Source organism: Schistocerca piceifrons, chromosome 2, assembly GCF_021461385.2.
Source record: "Schistocerca piceifrons isolate TAMUIC-IGC-003096 chromosome 2, iqSchPice1.1, whole genome shotgun sequence".
NCBI lineage: Eukaryota > Metazoa > Arthropoda > Insecta > Orthoptera > Acrididae > Schistocerca > Schistocerca piceifrons.
The window spans coordinates 573,284,748-573,304,388 of record NC_060139.1 but is presented as its reverse complement, the minus strand read 5'-3'; the positions used below and the strand labels follow the sequence as shown (position 1 = coordinate 573,304,388).

Sequence of the window (19,641 nt, the reverse complement as noted above, 5' to 3'; positions counted from 1 at the left end):
GTTCAATGGCAGCCCTGTGTAACATTAGAGGGTTAGTTGCAAACTGAGAAACTTTTGGCCAAAGGAACGTATTTCTGTCTATGGGATGTAAAGTATTTGTTTCTGTGCTATTGCTCGACTCTCTTTTTTGTAATTTATTATCCCGGGATTTTTTTTCTTTCGTGATACGACCATATTGTAAGGAACAAGACGGGAAGATGAGTAGAGATTTCTGCCGATATATATTTTGTTCAACTAACTACATTAGGGAGTCCGAATGATAGCAGATAATTACAAGATGTAGCAGTGACGAAGATTGTTCAAATGGCTCTGAGCAGTATGGGACGTAACATCTGAGGTCACAGTCCCCTGGACTTATAACTACTTAAACCTAACGAACCTAAAGACATCACACACATCCAGGCCCGAGGCAGGATTCGAACATGCGACAGTAGCAGCAGCGCGGTTCCGGACTGAAGCGCCTAGAACCGCTTGGCCACAGCGGCCGGCAGTGACGAAGAATTAACCTTATCTTACAGTCAAACTGGAATACAATTTAATGTACAGGGTGTTACGGGCGTAACTGCAGATGTTTTTACTGGTGACTGAGAACAGTGTACTGAACAACACTACATATGTATTTACTTCATTTGCATACTAATAATTATAGCTATTAAGAGTAATATGGTTTTAGGTTGGTTAGTACCTCAAAGTGCATGTAGAAAGAGCAAGCCATTAATGCTTATTTTCCCCAGGGCACAGGTCAGTGTTGAAGTGTGGATGTATGGATACAAACCTGTTAGTCTATATTGACAGGCGTAGTCCACTTAGTTGTGCAGCTACGATCATGCAGAAAACATCAGGTAGTAAATTACGTTACGTGTTTCCAGGAAGACTGTTAGACGAGGAGAAAAAAAACAAGTAACACACTGAAGTGCGTACATATTGCGGTGCCAGTGACCACAGTATCTTCACTCAGACCCGACACACACTGTATATGGGGGTGTAGGTGGTTGATCTAGGTCAGATATTAAAATAATGCTTTTTCTCAGCATGATGTAAATGTCGTGCAGTAAATTTGCGTGCATATAGGACAAACCATGCGTACAATAGGAGTCAACATTCTTTTAACTTTGCAGAAGGAGGAAGGAGTATGGCAACATCACATTCAACTCTAGTGACTGTGCAGCCAGGGAATACGTTTCGTATCATCCACACGCTCAGTGAACCCACATTTTATATTTCCAGTCATATAAGTGGACGTATTATGACTGACTCTCGACTGAAAACAACGCCTATGCTACTAGATCAATATGGTCACCTAAAATGGATTTATGATCCGCACCAGTGACTTCCACATACACTGAAACACCAAAACTTAATGACCACTTGCTCTCCAGCGTTTTGGCCCACCTTTGGAATGCAACATACCGGCGGCGATTCTACGTGGCATGGATTCGGTAAGTCGCTGGTGAATGGTAGGTTTTAGGAAGCATGTGGCTCCAGGTTTCTATGCATAGGTGACACAACTCCCTTAAATTACTGCTCAGTGGTCTGTGAGAGGGCCAAAGGCCTTGCTGCAGTGATAACATCAGTTCACGTCAGATCACCTAAGTTGAGCGCTGTCGGACTGGGCTAGCACTTGGATGGGTGACCATTCGGTCTGCCGAGCGCTGTTGGCAAGCGTGGTGCACTCACCCCTTGTGAGGCAAACTGAGGAGCTACTTGACTGAGAAGTAGCGGCGCCGATCGCGTAAACTGACATACGACCGGGAGAGCTGTGTGCTGACCACATGCCCCTCCATATCCGCATCCAATGATGTCTGTGGGCTGAGTATGACACGACGGCCGATCGATAACGTTACACATTCATGGCCTGTTCGGGCTGAGTTTAGTTTCTAGCGGTCTGTGGGATGGTAATGGAGCCTGTTAACTTCCTAGATAAGTCCAATCCGGCTGATTTGGTTGCCAATGCATCAGTATGACTTCACAGTCATGTTCCTCAAATCAGTATAGCACGGTTCTGATCTTGTGATACGAACCGTTATCCTGCTGTTTCGAGCAGCCAAACACCTTAATAACAGCGTAGTTGGACACGCATTCTCTGAAAATTATTTCGAGCAGTTAGTTCATGAGCCCACGCGAATAGTAAACGGTTGTGAAAACACACTTAACCTCTTAGCAACAAATAATCCTGGGTTAATAACAAGCATCGAAATGGACACAGGGATTAGTGAACGCAGGGTTGTCATAGCAAGACAGAATATTGTAACCCAAAAATCCTCCAAAAATAAACAAAAAAAATACGTATTCAAAAAATCTGATAAAAATTCACTTGACGCCTTCCTGAGAGACAATCTCCACTCATTCCAAATTAATAATATAAGTGTAGACCAGATGTGGATTGAATACAACGAAATAGTATCGGCAGCAATTGAGAGATTTATACCAAATAAATTAACAAACGACGGAGCTGATCCTCCTTGGTATACAAAACGGGTTAGAACACTATTGTAGAAACAACGAAACAAATATGCCAAATTTAAACAGACGCAAAATGCTCAAGATTGGCGATCTTTTACAGAAGCTCGGAATTTAGCGCGCACTTCAATGCGAGATGCTTATAACAGTTTCCACAACGAAACATTGTCTCGAAACCTGGCAGAAAATCCGAAGAGATTCTGGTCGTATGTGAAGTATGTTAGCGGCAAGAAACAATCAATGCCTTCTCTGCGCGATAGCATTGGAGTTACTATCGAAGACAGTGCTGCCAAAGCAGAGTTACTAAACATAGACTTTCGAAATGGCTTCACAAAAGAAGACGAAGTAAATATTCCACAATTCGAATCGAGAACAGCTACCAACATGAGTGACGTAGAAGTAAATATGGTCGGAGTAGTGAAGCAGCTTAAATTACTTAATAAAAGCAAGTCTTCTGGTTCAGACTGTATACCAATTAGGTTTCTTTCGAAGTATCCTGATGCATTAGCTCCATTCTTAACAATCATATACAGCAGTTCGCTCGACGAAAGATCCGTACCCAAAGACTGGAAAGTTGCACAGGTCACACCAATATTCAATAAAGGTAGTAATACACTTAATTACAGGCCCATATCGTTAATGTCGATATGCAGCAGGATTTTGGAACATATATTGTGTTCGAACATTATGAATTGCCTCGAAGAAAACTGTCTATTGACACACAGTCAACATGGGTTTAGAAAACATCGTTCTTGTGAAACACAACTAGCTCCTTGTTCATATGAAATTTTGAGTGCTATTGACAAGGGACTTCCGATGCATTCCGTGTTTCTGGCTTTCGACACTGTACCACACAAGCGGCTCGTAGTGAAATTGCGTGCTTATGGAATATCGTCTCAGTTATGTGACTGGATTTGCGACTTCCTGTCAGAGAGGGCACAGTTCGGAGTAATTGACGGAAAGCCATCGAATAAAACAGAAGTGATTTCTGGCGTTCCCCAAGGTGGTGTTATAGGCCCTTTGCTGTTCCTTATCTATGTAAACGATTTGGGAGACAATCTGAACAGCCGTCTTGGGTTATTTGCAGATGACGCTGTCGTTTATCGACTAATAAAATCATCTGAAGATCAAAACAAATTGCAAAACGATTTAGAAAAGATATCTGAATGGTGCGAAAAGTAGCAGTTGACCCTAAATAACGAAAAGTGTGAGGTCATCCACATGAGTGCTAAAAGGAATTCGTGCAACTTCGGTTACACGGTAAATCAGTCTGATCCAAAGGACGTAAATTCAACTAAATACCTAGGTATTACAATTACGGACAACTTAAATTGGAAGGAATACATAGAAAATGTTGTGGGGAAGGCTAGCCAAAGACTGCGTTTTATTGGCAGGACACTTAGAAAATGTAACAGGTCTACTAAGGAGACTGCCTACACTATGCTTGTCCGTCCCCTTTTAGAATACTGCTGCGCTGTGTGGGATCCTTACCAGATAGGACTGATGGAGTACATCGAGAGAGCTCAAAGAAGGGCAGCAATTTTTGTATTATCGCGAAATATGGGAGACAGTGTCACAGAAATGATACAGGATTTGGGCTGGACATCATTAAAAGAAAGGCGTTTTTCTTTGAGACGAAATCTTCTCACGAAATTCCCATCACCAACTTTCTCCTCCGAATGCGAAAATATTTTGTTGACATCGACCTACGTATGGAGAAACGATCACCACGATAAAATATGGGAAATCAGAACTCGTACGGAAAGATATAGGTGTTCATTCTTTCCGCGCTCTATACGAGATTGGAATAATAGACAATTGTGAAGGTGGTTCGATGAACCCTCTGCCAGGCAATTAAATGTGATTTGCAGAGTATCCATGTAGATGTAGACCGTCGAGCTGGTGGAACAGTAAACATGGTTCTCCTGACCAGGTGACATGTTTATATTGGTCGACGGTTCAATCTGGATGATCCCGGCCGGCCGGTGTGGCCGAGCGGTTCTAGGCGCTTCAATCTGGAACCGCGCGACCACTACGGTTGCAGGTTCGAATCCTGCCTCGGGCATGGATGTGTGTGATGTCTTTAGGTTAGTTAGGTTTAAGTGGTTCTAAGTTCTAGGGGACTGATGATCTTAGACGTTAAGTCTCATAGTGCTCATAGCCATCTGATGATCCCGTGTCCACTGCAATTGTAATGACGAAGTCGTTGGGGCAAGACGGAAACATGTGGAGGTTGTCTGCTACGGAGCCCATGTTCAACAATCTGCGCTGGACGGGGTGCTCTGAAACACCTGTGCCTGCACCGGTATTGTACTGTGTCGTCAGATCTGCCCATCCTGATGTACAGAGCGGGCAAGCCTCCAACGTCCAAGTTCTGTGACGAGTCGTTGACAACACTTTGTCGGCTGCTCGTGATTTCACTGTCCTTCAGGCAGTTTCTATAGTTCCTCACAACAACAAATGAGCTCCCGACCGGACTCACCGATTCCAAGATACTCGTTTCCAGGCACCAGGCCCTAACAACCTGCCCTTTGTCAAAGTTTTTGATGTTAGTGGATTACCCCATTTGCGGCCTGCATCGTCGCTAGAACGATTGCTCATTCGTCTCTGTTTCGCTTAGAAATATTCCATACCACGTCACTCCCTTGCAACGTCATCAGGTGGCATTCACTCTCGCGGCGAGCAGTGGTCATTAAGTTTCGGCTCATCAGTGCATATCTGCCTACGAGATCCAACGAAAACGACTGCCAAAACCATTACAGAATCTCTAGCCTGGGTTACAGCTGCAGGCAGTCCTGCGTATACGCTGCTTCTAGTGTTTCCAATAAACACATCCTGTGGCAATGGAGCAACTTTAAAGCAGAAGTGGGTTTAACGTACTGTAGTCGACGAGCACTTTCAAGGTGGTGTACAAGATCTGATTATGGGAGGTTGCAGGAGGAAATTGGTTCTGCGTTTCAAAGAAACCACCCTGGCATACGCCTTAAACGATTTAAAGGAAACCTAAATTTGGATTTGAATCACCATCCTCCCGAATACGAGTCCAGTGCCTTACCACTACACTATTTCACTTCATTAACACCAACGTTATAGTAGATGCAGAAGACCACATTACATGTTCCTATAAATCGATTGTCTAAGTTCTAATTTCATAGCGTAACTTTGTACTCGTCCGATTTAAAAGAAGCGAGCCAACAGCAGTCCTGCTACGAATTACCATTTGACAGTCTCCATCGGACTGTTCTCGAGACCCATATTAATATTAGTAAGTCACTCTGCAGCTCTGGTCCTTTTCTTAACCGAGAGAGGTGGCGCATTGATTAGCTCTCTGCACCCAAATTCGGGAGGATTGTGGCTCAAATCGCCACCTGGCTATCCAGATATGTTTTCTGTGATTCCCCTGCACTACTTAAGACAAATGGCTGGATAGTTGCTTCGGGAGGACACGGCCGGTATCCTTCGCAATCCTTCCCTAATTCGCGCTTGTGCTCTGACTCTAATTTCTCATTTAGTTAAGTAGTTAGTTACATGTTTGAGAGATGATCTGGATGATTCTTTTACCGAAATGATGTGGAAGAGGCAAGGTTACAAAACATGTGTATATGATTAGTCTCAACAATAATGAACACGCTATTTTTAGTTCTTTTCACGTAACTACACTTAAAACAGTATTTTTTTTAATTTTTTAAATATTTTTTCATAGGCAAGTAGTTTTATTAAATAGAAAATGGTCAATGGAATAGCAGGAGTCTCCCAGAAGAAATGATATTAGGTTAGATTTAAAACTTACTTTGTTACCTGTCAGACATTTTATGCTACTGGGCAAATAATAAAAAAATTGTTTGCTGCATATTGAACTCCTTTCTGAGCAACTGAATGGTTTTATAATGGGTGATAAAGGTCATTTTTTCCTCAGCTGTTGTAAGTATGGACATTACAGTTCTTCTTACATGTTGTTGTTGTTGTGGTCTTCAGTCCTGAGACTGGTTTGATGCAGCTCTCCATGCTACTCTATCCTGTGCAAGCTTCTTCATCTCCCAGTACCTACTGCAACCTACATCCTTCTGAATCTGCTTAGTGTATTCATCTCTTGGTCTCCCTCTACGATTTTTACCCTCCACGGTGCCCTCCAATGCTAAATTTGTGATCCCTTGATGCCTCAAAACATGTCCTACCAACCGATCCCTTCTTCTAGTCAAGTTGTGCCACAAACTTCTCTTCTCCCCAATCCTATTCAATACTTCCTCATTAGTTACGTGATCTACCCACCTTATCTTCAGCATTCTCCTGTAGCACCACATTTCGAAAGCTTCTATTCTCTTCTTGTCCAAACTAGTTATCGTCCATATCTTACATAGTGGTGGATTATTTAATACGAATGTGTTAGCGAATAAATGCATTGTGACGGTGCAGTTAAAATGCCTAACTCCTTGAAGAGGTACCCACATCACGATCGCAGATGAACACCACATATTACAGTATTCTTACTGCTTGCTTTTGAGATATCAGCACCTTCTTTCTAAGTGGTGAGCTTTCCTTGAAAATTACAGTGTAAGACGTTATTGAGTGGAAATATGCAAAATATGTCAGGTGATTGATTCGTTTGTTTCCAAGACTAGCAATTATACAAAGAGCTACAGTAGCTGAGCTTTGTCTGAGAATTCAGTAATATGTTTCTTCCAGTTCAAGTTTTCGTCAGTACGTGCACCCAGAAATTTGAGGAATTTAGTCTTCTTTCCTTCCTTCTTCTTGTTAGCAGCAAGAAGCCTCTTTAATGCTCCAGTTAGTAGTTTTACTTTTTGCTCCACTATTTTGTTGATCAGATGGGTTCTTCGCATATGTATATTTCCCTGACTAGATTCAATAGCTCTAGATTCTTATACTAGCAGAATAACGATTTTGTCAAGAAAGTACCACCTAAGCCTCCAAGATCTGATATGCTACTAGATAAACACAACGCTATAACGATCAAGGAGGTGACGGCCGCTGTGACCGAGTGGTTGTAGGCGCTGCAGTCCGGAACTGTGCTGCTGTTACGGTCGCAGGTTCAAATGCTGCCTTGGGCACGGATGTGTGTGATGTCCTTAGGTTAGTTAGGTTTAAGTAGTTCTAAGTCTAGGGGACTGATGACCTCAGATGTTAAGCTCCATAGTGCTAAGAGCCATTTGAACCATTTGATCAAGGAGGTACTGTTGCCTAAGGACACACCCAGAGATTCCGCAGTACAAGGAAAAACAAAAGACAACGTTAAAGTTTTACCGATAATTCAGAAAACAACCGCCTCTAAAGTAACGAGTCACAAGAATATCCCTTTGATTTGTTGAACCCCCATTTATAGGCCACACAGTCTATAGAGATATGCTGAATGTTTCCATGCTTTAAGAAAAGTAAAAACTCTGTCTTCATGTATGCATTGTCCCATTGATTTTCTGTAAACCCAGGTGTCTGCAGCTGTTTTGAGCAGTAAGACTCCGATGAATAAGTTTAGCAAGTGATAAATGTGATGCACTGCTTTTGACAAATAATCTGCTGTATGAGCCCGTGTGGAGTGTATGAAGAGTAACTAGTGGAAAGTTAGAATCGTTTCGTGAGGCAGGCTCGGACAGTGTAAGTGGTGGCTGGCTCTGAGCACTATGGGACTTAACATCTATGGTCATCAGTCCCCTAGAACTTAGAACTACTTAAACCTAACTAACCTAAGGACAGCACACAACACCCAGCCATCACGAGGCAGAGAAAATCCCTGACCCCGCCGGGAATCGAACCCGGGAACCCGGGCGTGGGAAGCGAGAACGCTACCGCACGACCACGAGATGCGGGCAGTGTAAGTGGTAGTGGATCGGCTGCAGAAAGATGGGATCCAGGTTGCAGTATAGATTTCTCATACAGTATTAACTTGGCTCATATGTTGACTGTGTCTTACTTTATTGTGTGTTAGTGAGCAACGCCTCAAGTAGGTTATTGGTATTTTTTACCTTTTGTTCCGTCATGGTAGGATCCCACAACAATGATCAGTCTTCACTCAAGATTTAGCAATTATTTTCATTGTTACTCAGCGCACAACGACCTTTCCTGTCGCCCCTGCACTAAGAGAGGAATGAAATATGCACTATCTGTCTGTGAATAACGAAAACTTCATTATATACGAATATATTATATCATTTTAACCATGTATGGAGTGTTTCTGAGATGGGAATGGGGCACTAGCATAAGTGTGCGATAACATCCTACAAACTGTTCTCAGACTTCTCTAAGTGCTGCATCACCACTTACTGATGCATCAAGCAGATTCGATGCCAATCTGTCTCACTATCCTCCATTCCTAGCTAGCACACTGAGCATTAAGCTATAAAAGTCTTGTCAGCTACTAAATATCCTGTCTATTAGTGGACACTAATTTGAGGTGTTTTAACCCTTCGTCTTTGTGACGGCTTACACTGTGCTGTGGACAGCTTCAGTGTTGGTACTGAATGTTTGTGGAAAAATGGCAACCCCTTTCTCTGTCAAGAGTGTAAATCAAAGTAGGTGATGATGCAGGACTCTGGTGTGTGGAGGGAAATCGATTGTCTCATCCAGTAAATGTGCCATTTGGTTGAGTTCTTGACTCTGGGCAGGCAAGTCCGTTTCAGGAATGTTATTGTCTTCAAACAATTGCCTGACAGATTCTACTTTATGACAGAGAGCATTCTCATGCTCATACGATCAGTCATCATCTCTGGACTGTTCCTCTACCGTACACAATGTGCTCACATCCCTTTGCATTTATCAGTTTCTTAAGCACAGTCAGGGGACCACACCTTACCCACGAAAAACATCCACATACATAACACCACCTCCTCTTTATTTCACTGTAGACACTCCAGATGATGCCAGGTAACATTCTCCAGGCATTCGCCAAACCCAGACCCCTTTAATGGATTGCCACACGTTATACCGTGATTCATGACTCCAAACCACCAGTTTCCAGTCAACCACTGTCCAGTGGAGTCACCCATTACACCACTTGAAACGTCACTTACCATTGGCTACAGAAATATAAGGAGCTGATCGACCATTGTACCCATTCTTATTAACGCCCTATGTACAGTCGTTGTGCTAACTGGAATGCTAGAAGCACTTTGGGACTCGTGAGTGATTCCTTCTCCTGATTTCATGTGATTCTTCACATCCACCCTCTGCCATACTTGACAGGCCCTGTCCATCAGTACTTGTGATCTATCTGGTATTGCTTTAGCTGTGGTTGTTACCTCACAAATGGTTCAAATGGCTCTGAGCACTATGGGACTTAACATCTGTGGTCATCAGTCCCCTAGAACTTAGAACTACTTAAACCTAACTAACCTAAGGACATCACACACATCCATGCCTGAGGCAGGATTCGAACCTGCGACCGTAGCGGTCACACAGTTCCAGACTGAAGCGCCTAGAACTGCACGGCCACACCGGCCGGCTGTTGCCTCACATTTCCACTTCACAGTCACATCACCAACAGTAGACTTGGGCAGTTTTGGAAGGATTAAAATGTACCTAATGGGCTTATTAGCCAGGTGATATCCAACATTTGGAGTCACTGAGCTCTTCTGGCTGGCCCATTGAGCTGCTACTGCTTCTCTACCGTCTGCTCAACACTCTCTCGTGACGTCTAGTAGTCAGTTTCGCATTATATGGGGGTGTCCTGGGATATTTTTGATCAGATAGAGAATTTGGTGAGAAGGTCATTTCACTCACCTTCCAACATCACTTGGAGTTTCTCTGGGGAAATTGGATGGAAATTAGTTGTAGAGTAATTGCTCTTCCAGTGATACCTGGATTTTGGTTTCAGAGCGCAGGAAACAGCTGTGCTGAGTGGCGTGCTCGATATTGCAGGAATCGCACTGTACGAGCTGCAAGGACCTCTGGCGGAACTGGCTCGGCGCGAGCACGCAGCCGGGGAGTTGACCCTGCAGCAGCTGGTGGAGCGGCTGGAGGAGGCGGAGGGCGCGCTCAAGGATGCACTGGCGGCGCTGCTGTTTGAGCCCGCCCTCTCCCCAGAGGGCCGGCTGGCGCGCGCCGCCATGCTAGAGCTGCGCGACTTGCGCGAAGAGATCCACGACCTGAGGAGGGAGGCGCAGCCGCAGCCGAAACACCCGCAGCGCAAGGACAGGCGCCGCCACAAGTAGCTGCCGCTCAATGGGCAGCATCTGGCTGCGGACCGCCTTCATACTGATAAGTTTTTGCGGGGAGACTTTGTTGCTTAAATTAGGTGAATGCCAACTCCACTAGCAAACTTGCAGATTCTTGCCAAATTATAAGAGTGTACCAGAGGGGAGGGTTCAGTTCTCTATATTAGTCTTTCAGATAAGCCTCCCATAGGAGAATTTTAAGAGGTAACTGAAAGAGCAGTGCAGAGATACTTGCAGATTAGAGCCTCTAGATGAGCTTGGCATATTTGGATTGTTCATATGTCCCCAAAAAGGCCAAGGTACAAGGTCGAATCTCCACCTGAAACTCAGTTTTATTCCACAGCAAAATTTCATTCCAGCAAATAATCCACTTCAGAGTGGAAAATTCGTTATGACAACTTGTGACATGTAGTGTCAATGGTGGTGTTGACACATTGGACCATACTCCTCAAGGCACTAATTATAGTGGAGATTCAACTTGATCTGCAACTGCCAACAGCTGCCCACAACTCATGCAGACTGGTCAGAGCTGGATCCGACAGGCTCACATATCGCTTGATGGAGCCAATATCGTGCTCAACAGGATTCAGCCTAGATGATCCGAGGGGGGCCGCACAAACACCCTCATGGCTGTGGAGTGTTTCTGAAACCCTTCTGATACAGTTTGGGAATGAAGAGGAGATCAATTATCTTGCTGAAGATAATATCTCATGCCAGATTAAGAATATAAAGAAAAAGATGCATGTAACCTGACAGTATGGTACGCTGATGAGACGTTGGCAAACATTGAATGTGGCCCATAAATTACCTGACCTCTGTTATCAAGAAATTGATGTCTAAAGTAGTCGATTCTAGTGGCCACAGTTTTCCTTCATTCAACGATCACAAGATACATTCTTGACAAAGTAATGGGTGAAAAGACAGTGCTTGCATAACTTTGTAGATGGAATATTCCAGGCCATTTGCATTTAGCGTTGTATGAGTGTCATTTATTGATGGAGGCAGGGAATGGAGGCTGACAGTGAAAATTTGTGCATCTGATGATGACTGAAATAGGCTGCTCCTTCCCCTTTTACTTCTGATGCCTTTTCTGTGGGGTAGATCATAATCGCCAGAATGCAGTACATATGTATTCTATACACGCAATTTGACATTTACTGCAAAAAATGGTTCAAATGGCTCTGAGCACTATGCGACTTAACTTCTGAGGTCATCAGTCGCCTAGAACTTAGAACTAATTAAACCTAACTAACCTAAGGACATCACACACATCCATGCCCGAGGCAGGATTCGAACCTGCGACCGTAACGGTCGCTCGGTTCCAGACTGTAGCGCCTAGAGCCGCACGGCCACACCGGCCGGCCATTTACTGCAAAGATGTTACGAACAGAAGAAATGGTGGACGATTAGAGTTCAACTGTAGCAGAGCTATTAGAGTATGGGGACGAAGACCTCCATCGTTCTTCTTAAGTAAACAAACTGGTCAGTTGCCCTAGCTTTCTTATGTAGACAAACCGCTCACTTGCCCCCAGTTTTGTTTATTTAGGTCTTACTTAATGGGTAATAACTGTCATTATAAGTACTGTCATAAATATTACAATTGTCATAATTTGTAGCCAACATGACATCTCAGTAGTGTACTTGTTCTCATGCTTACCCAAGTATCTGAATGTTTTTAGCCCAGAGTTATAACTGTCATCATAAAGATGGTAATGCATGATTTAAAAATGGCATCTCTCTTCCTCCACTTATGCAGTGTGCTCCTATTGGTCCAGCACCCCCCGCTGCCGCCCTTAGTGTCCCCAGAACTCTGAGAGGGGGCTTGGCATTCTTGGTCTGTACATTGCTGAAGAAACAGCACCACCATGAAGCTTCAGAGATCGTCCTCCGTCTCCAAGTGGAATAAATGGAAGAAAAATGTTTCATTCAAATGTAATTATTAATTCTTCCAGCTCTCTCTCTCTCATTATTACATTATTATTATTGTTATTACTATTTGTCATTTGGTAATATTTTAGTAATTTTTTTTCCTGTGTTGGAGTAGACTCCCAATGATAATACACTCGACAAGCCCGGCTTATGGCAGCCATTCGATTTTACACAGCACTTACGACATTTGTCGAGCTTCAGGGTTCCACCACCTGTTTCATTCAACTTCGAGGCTCCAGCGCAGCGGCAACGACAGCAGCACTAATAGCAGCAGTGGTCTGCAAGCAACACATTGTAGGGCGATATAAGAGAACATCTTCTCTGACCATGTTTTAATTAACACCATCATTGATGTAGGCATCACCACCTGTGCAGTTACAATGGCACACCTCACATATTAGAGTGTTTCTACTTGGAGTTATGTGTAGTCTAATTGTGAGTGGCAGTAAACATGTAGTTGCACACGTCCTCTGGTAATGAGTTCAGTACTCTAACCGTGCTCCAAAATCCTCAATTTAGCGGTAACACTCCTCACATATTAAAGTGTTTCTACTCGCAGTTATGTGTAGTCTATGTGAGTGGCAGTAAACATGCAGTTGTTCACGTCCCTTGGTCATGAGTTCAGTACTCTAACAGTGTTCCAAAATCCTCAATTTAGCGGTTAGAATGTTAGGCCTTCATCAAATAAGTGGTGGTAATTTGTGAGAATTTCTCACTGGCAGTTTCTCTGTTCAATAATCAAACTGCATTCCCTGTCTTATTGGGCTGTCACACAGTGTTTGTCAGTGACTATCCAAAAGCAATTAAAATTTAAGATGATGAGGATAGGTTAGAGTACACTCATTTACAGCAGGTAACATTCAGAAACTCGGTGTGTGTTGGTTCTGCCATCCAGTGTTCAATGAATGATCGTGTCTGGTGCTGAGATTATGTGTACAGATTTTTTTAGCAATGTTTGATATGCACTTTCAAAGCAGACTAATGAGAACACTTCTAGGATATGTTCACAAAAAACTTTGATACGTGTTGTGATACTGTATGCAGCATATATGGTGCATCACTGCTACCTGATGTGGGCAAAGAATGTGTCAATGCTTACTTATCTTCACTTTCTCCACAAAGTTATCTGAAATGAAAAGAGAAAATAATTGACCTGTACTTTATTTCAAGTAAATATGCAGTGCCTTTGTATCTCAACCAATAGCTTACTTGCACTAAGACAAATAAATGGGTGCCTCCATTACCAACTGACTCTAAGCTCCGTAACAGCTATGCACTTTTATGAGCATTTTGACTGCCCAGTAAATAGGATACATTTTTGTAGATAAAAAGATCGAGAGAAAATTACATATATTTGATGATTTCTACTTTATTCGATAGATATACAGTAATTCTTTTGTAAAGAGATACATAACGTCGACTATAAATTACTAAGATATATTTTGTTTTATTTTATGTTTTCATGACTAGATACTAATGATTAGAAAAAAAACATTACACAGTCCATTTCACAGACTTTAATGACTAGAAACTTTCTTCTCACTACTACTACATTTCCCACGCTGGTCTAAAGTAAATGTCATTTTTTCTGATGTACTATTGGAGAAAATCTTTTTGAGATAGGTGATGCAGTATCAAGATGTTCTTTTTGGTTTACATTGAGGTGAAAAAAGTTATGGGCTATCACCTAATATCGAGTTGAACCTTATTTTGACCAGCGTAATGCAGCATATCAACATGATATGGACTCAACAAGTCGTTGGCAATCTGCTGCAGAAATATTGAACCATGCTGCCTCTACAGCCATTCATAACTGCGAAAGTGTTGCCGGAGCAGGATTTTGTGCACGAACTGACCACCTGATTATTTTTCGTAAATGTTTGATGGGATTCATGTAGGCGACCTGGGAGGCCAAATCATTCGCTTGAAATGTCGAGAATGCACTTCAAACCAGTTGCGAACAGTTGTGGCCTTGTGACATGGCACATTGTCATCCATAACGATTCCATCGTTGTTTGGGAACATCAACTCCATTAATGGCTGCAAATGGTCTCCAAGGAGCTGAAAATAACCATTTCCAGTCAATAATCGGTTCAGTGGGACCAGAGAACCCAGTCCATTTCATGTAAATACAGCCCACACAATTATGGAGCCACCACCAGCTTGCACAGTGCCTTGTTGACAACTTGGGTCCATGGCTTTATGGGGTCTACACCACACTCAAACCCTACCATCAGGCTCTTACCAACTAAAATTGGGACTAATCTGAGCAGGCCACGTTTTTCCAGCCGTCTAGGGACCAACTGGTACGGCCCCAAGTCCAGGAGAGGTGCTGTAGGCGATGTTGCACTGTTAGCACAGGCATTCGCGTCGATTGTCTGCTGCCATACCACATTAATGCCAAATTTCGCCGTGCTGTCCTAATGGGTACATTCATTGTACATCCCACATTGATTTCTGGGATCATTGCATGCAGTGTTGCTTTTCTGTTAGCACTGATAACTCTATGCAAACGTCACTGTTCTCGGTCATTAAGTGAAGTCTGTCAGTCATTGCACTGTCTGTGGTGAGAAGTAATGCCTGGAATGTGGTTCTCTCAACACACTCTTGACACTGTGGATCTCAGAATATTGAATTCTCTTAAGGTTTCTGAAATCGAATGTCCCACACGTCTAGCTCTAACTACCATTCCGCATTCACAATCTGTTAATTCCTGTCGTGCAGCCATAATCACGTTGTAAACTTTTTCACATAAATCGCCTAAGTAAAAATGACAGCTCCGTCAATGCACTGTATTTTATACTTTGTGTTCACAATACTAACACTGTCTGTATAAGTGTATGTCGCTATCCCACGACTTTCCTCACCTCGGTGTATATGTTTTATTGCAGTTATCAGTTTCTTCATCTTTGACAACAGACTTGGTATTATAAAATGGAAGATGAATAGAAAAATATATACATATCTACATTAATAATACTGGGACAGCTAGCAGGAGGGAATAAAATAAACTACACACACCAGTCACATTAATGTGACCATTGCCTATGTTCCACGTCAACGAGCAATAAGTAGTCACAGACGGCAGGTGGCAGCACTAGCAGTGGAGGGTATATAAGGCATGTTCAGGAGATGCAGAAAACAGTGCAGTCGCTGTCATAATGTGGAAACAAAGTGATTTATCTGACGTCCAAAACGGCATGGTCATTGACTTTGAGGCCAAGACTGGAAGCATTTCCGGAATCATGATTAAAATATACATGCAAGGCAAAATGGTGTTATCCAAAGCCGGCGCTGAGACAACTGTGGTGCACCAAAGGCCATAGATGACAGGGGTGAATGACGTGCAACTGACCACCCACATGAACCAAGGGACTACCAACAGTGTCTCCTCAATGACAGTTGACCGAATGTTGCCATATAAAGGGCAACAGAGCGTGTGTCTGGTTCATGAAACCATGCTGACTGCTGTTCATCACCGATGAAAGTTGTAATTTGGATGCCAGTACCGCAACTGGACGTCCACTGAATGGTGGCAGGTGGCCTTTCCAGATGAATCACATTTTATGTTTCATCGGATAAGTGTGCACAGAATGGAACTTCTGAAAGTGGACATCATGCAACAACCGTTGGAAGGATTCATGCTGGACGGCATTCCCTGGGTTATCTTGTCATTCTGGAAGGCACAGTGGATCAACACAATTATGCATCTAGCTTTTTGGACCATGTACACCCATACAAGCAGTTCGTTCTTCTTGGCATGGTGGCATCTGTCAGTAGGACAACACAGTGTGTCACACAACTCAGAGTGTATGTGCGTGGTCTGAAAAGCACCAGGATGAGTTTACCCTACTCCCCTGGCCGCCAAACTTCCCAGATTTAAACCCAATCAAGAACTGTGGGACAAACTGAGTTGGCTGTTCATGTCATGTGTTCTCAACGGAGAAACATAGTGTAACTGTCCATAGCACTGAAGTTTGCATGGCTCCATATCCCTGTTGGTGCCTTCCAGAACTTCACTGACTCTATTCTTGCCCGTCTCTCAGCAGTATGTGCTGCAGAAGTTGATTACTCAGCCTTTAGACAGGTAGGTACATAAATGTGACTCAACAGTGTATATACAACACATACATAGACATATACATTCACATACTCAAACATGTACATAGTACACATATATTATATACAATTTTCATGCACACATGGTGTCCTGCCAACCCCATACATCTACATCTACATGATTACTCTGCAATTCACATTTAAGTGCTTGGCACAGGGTTCATCGAACCACAATCATACTATCTCCCTACCATTCCACTCCCGAACAGCGCGCGGGAAAAACGAACACCTAAACCTATCTGTTCGAGCTCTGATTTCTCTTATTTTATTTTGATGATCATTCCTACCTATGTAGGTTGGGCTCAACAAAATATTTTCGCATTCGGAAGAGAAAGTTGGTGACTGAAATTTCGTAAATAGATCTCGCCGCGACGAAAAACGTCTTTGCTTTAATGACTTCCATCCCAACTCGCGTATCATATCTGCCACACTCTCTCCCCTATTACGTGATAATACAAAACGAGCTGCCCTTTTTTGTACCCTTTCGATGTCCTCCGTCAATCCCACCTGGTAAGGATCGATCCCACACCGCGCAGCAATATTCTAACAGAGGACGAACGAGTGTAGTGTAAGCTGTCTCTTTAGTGGACTTGTTGCATCTTCTAAGTGTCCTGCCAATGAAATGCAACCTTTGGCTCGGCTTCCCCACAATATTATCCATGTGGTCTTTTCAACTGAAGTTGTTCGTAATTTTAACACTCAGGTACTTAGTTGAATTGACAGCGTTGAGAATTGTACTATTTATCGAGTAATCGAATTTCAACGGATTTCTTTTGGAACTCATGTGGATCACCTCACACTTTTCGTTACTCAGCGTCAACTGCCACCTGCCACACCATACAGCAATCTTTTCTAAATCGCTTTGCAACTGATAGTGGTCTTCGGATGACCTTACTAGACGATAAATTACAGCATCATCTGCGAACAACCTAAGAGAACTGCTCAGATTGTCACCCAGGTCATTTATATAGATCAGGACCAGCAGAGGTCCCAGGACGCTTCCCTGGGGAACACCTTATATCACTTCAGTTTTACTCGATGATTTGCCGTCTATTACTACGATCTGCGACCTTCCTGACAGGAAATCACGAATCCAGTCGCACAACTGAGACGATATCCCATAGGCCCGCAGCTCGATTAGAAGTCGCTTGTGAGGAACGGTGCCAAAAGCTTTCCGGAAAACTAGAAATACAGAATCAACTTGAGATCCCCTGTCGATAGCGGCCATTACTTCGTGCGAATAAAGAGCTAGCTGCGTTGCACAAGAACGATGTTTTCTGAAACCATACTGATTACGTATCAATAGATCGTTCCCTTCGAGGTGATTCATAATGTTTGAGTACAGTATATGCTCCAAAACCCTACTGCAAACCGACGTCAATGATACAGGTCTGTAGTTCGATGGATTACTCCTACTACCCTTCTTAAACACTGGTGCGACCTGCGCAATTTTCCAATGTGTAGGTACAGATCTATCGGTGAGCGAGCGGTTGTATATGATTGCTAAGTAGAGAGCTATTGTATCAGCGTAATCTGAAAGGAACCTAATCGGTATACAATCTGGACCTGAAGACTTGCCCGTATCAAGCGATTTGAGTTGCTTCGCAACGCGTAAGGTTCTAAAAAACTCATGCTAGCAGCTGTTCGTGTTTCAAATTCTGGAATATTCCATTCGTCTTCCCTGGTGAAGGAATTTGGGAAAACTGCGTTCAATAATTCCGCTTTAGCGCCACAGTCGTCGGTAACAGTACCATCGGCACTGCGCAGCGAAGGTATTGACTGCGTCTTGCCGCTTGTGTACTTTACATACGACCAGAATTTCTTCGGATTTTCTACCAAATTTCGAGACAATGTTTCGTTGTGGAACCTATTAAAGGCATCTCGCATTGAAGTCCGTGCCAAATTTCGCGCGTCTGTAAATTTTAGCCAATCTTTGGGATTTCGCATTCTTCTGAACTTCGCATGCTTTTTCCGTTGCCTCTGCATGCAGGCATATAACATACACACCTATATACTATGACAAGTGATTGATTCAATTATTCCGCATACACTCATGTATACACACATCCATTATTTACAGATAAATACCCATTCACACACTCAGGTGAATAACGTGAGTATGGGAGAGTCTCTGTCCATGCTGCACACATTAATTTTTATCATCATGATGAGTCAGAAAGATTTTAAGTTGCTAAACAGTTTACATTATATACATCTCTTGGTCTCACAATAGAAAGCTCATTTCGTGCACCGTATGTAGAGAAGAAAAATCATCACCAGTTAGCATTCACTCCAAGTAACCATTAATTAAGGGAGCCAGTGAGGCAGTATGACACACACCCTTCGCCTGCCTTTAGATGACACCTTTTTCTGTAAGGTACACATACATTTTGGATCTAAGATACACAAACTCCACAGTCTCCAAATCATTCGCCTTGTCTTTTATCAGGCCAATAACCTGCTGGTTTTCAGGTGTAATACTATAAGGATTATTGGCCACATATCAAGACGTATCAAACTCTTCCATACTGTATCTAATTACTTCACATGGATCAATGTATTTCACCTGGTAGATGAAACACTCTGTATCCGTAAAAAGTAGATATGGACCAGAGTCATAGAGAAATCGGTGCATGTGGAGTTTGGAAAGGTCCAGTACATAAATATCAACCTAATAGATTTCGTGAACTTTATCGAAACCTTAGCCATCAATATACTCCTTCTACCAGGGTGACTGCTTGAAGGAGCTGCTGCAGTTGATTGTAATTAGTTGCATTTCCAAGCTGTGACACTGCTGGAGGTTCCTACTGTTCATATTGTACTTCTGTCTTCCCACAGCATCATTCTCAGCTTGGAGATGGAACCGCTGCGTGGGAGTAGGAGCTCTAGACGTGGCGGCAAAATCGCCGTGTACATTGTGCAGACTCTTAGGATGTGCCAGGTCTACCTCCATGAAACCTCTTCTCGAGAA

General features: G+C 43.1%; 1 protein-coding gene across 1 annotated transcript in view; it reads left to right on the top strand.

Annotated features, from left to right (window-relative positions):
• LOC124775602 (SET domain-containing protein SmydA-8-like) overlaps positions 1–14,001 on the top strand; it is a 62,766-nt gene extending 48,765 nt beyond the window's left edge. Inside the window, exon 8 of the mRNA XM_047250433.1 lies at positions 10,327–14,001. Within this exon, the coding sequence (XP_047106389.1) occupies positions 10,327–10,619 (293 nt within the window). The 3' untranslated portion in view covers positions 10,620–14,001. The remainder of the gene's footprint in view (positions 1–10,326) is intronic.
• The last annotated feature ends 5,640 nt before the right edge of the window (positions 14,002–19,641 follow it).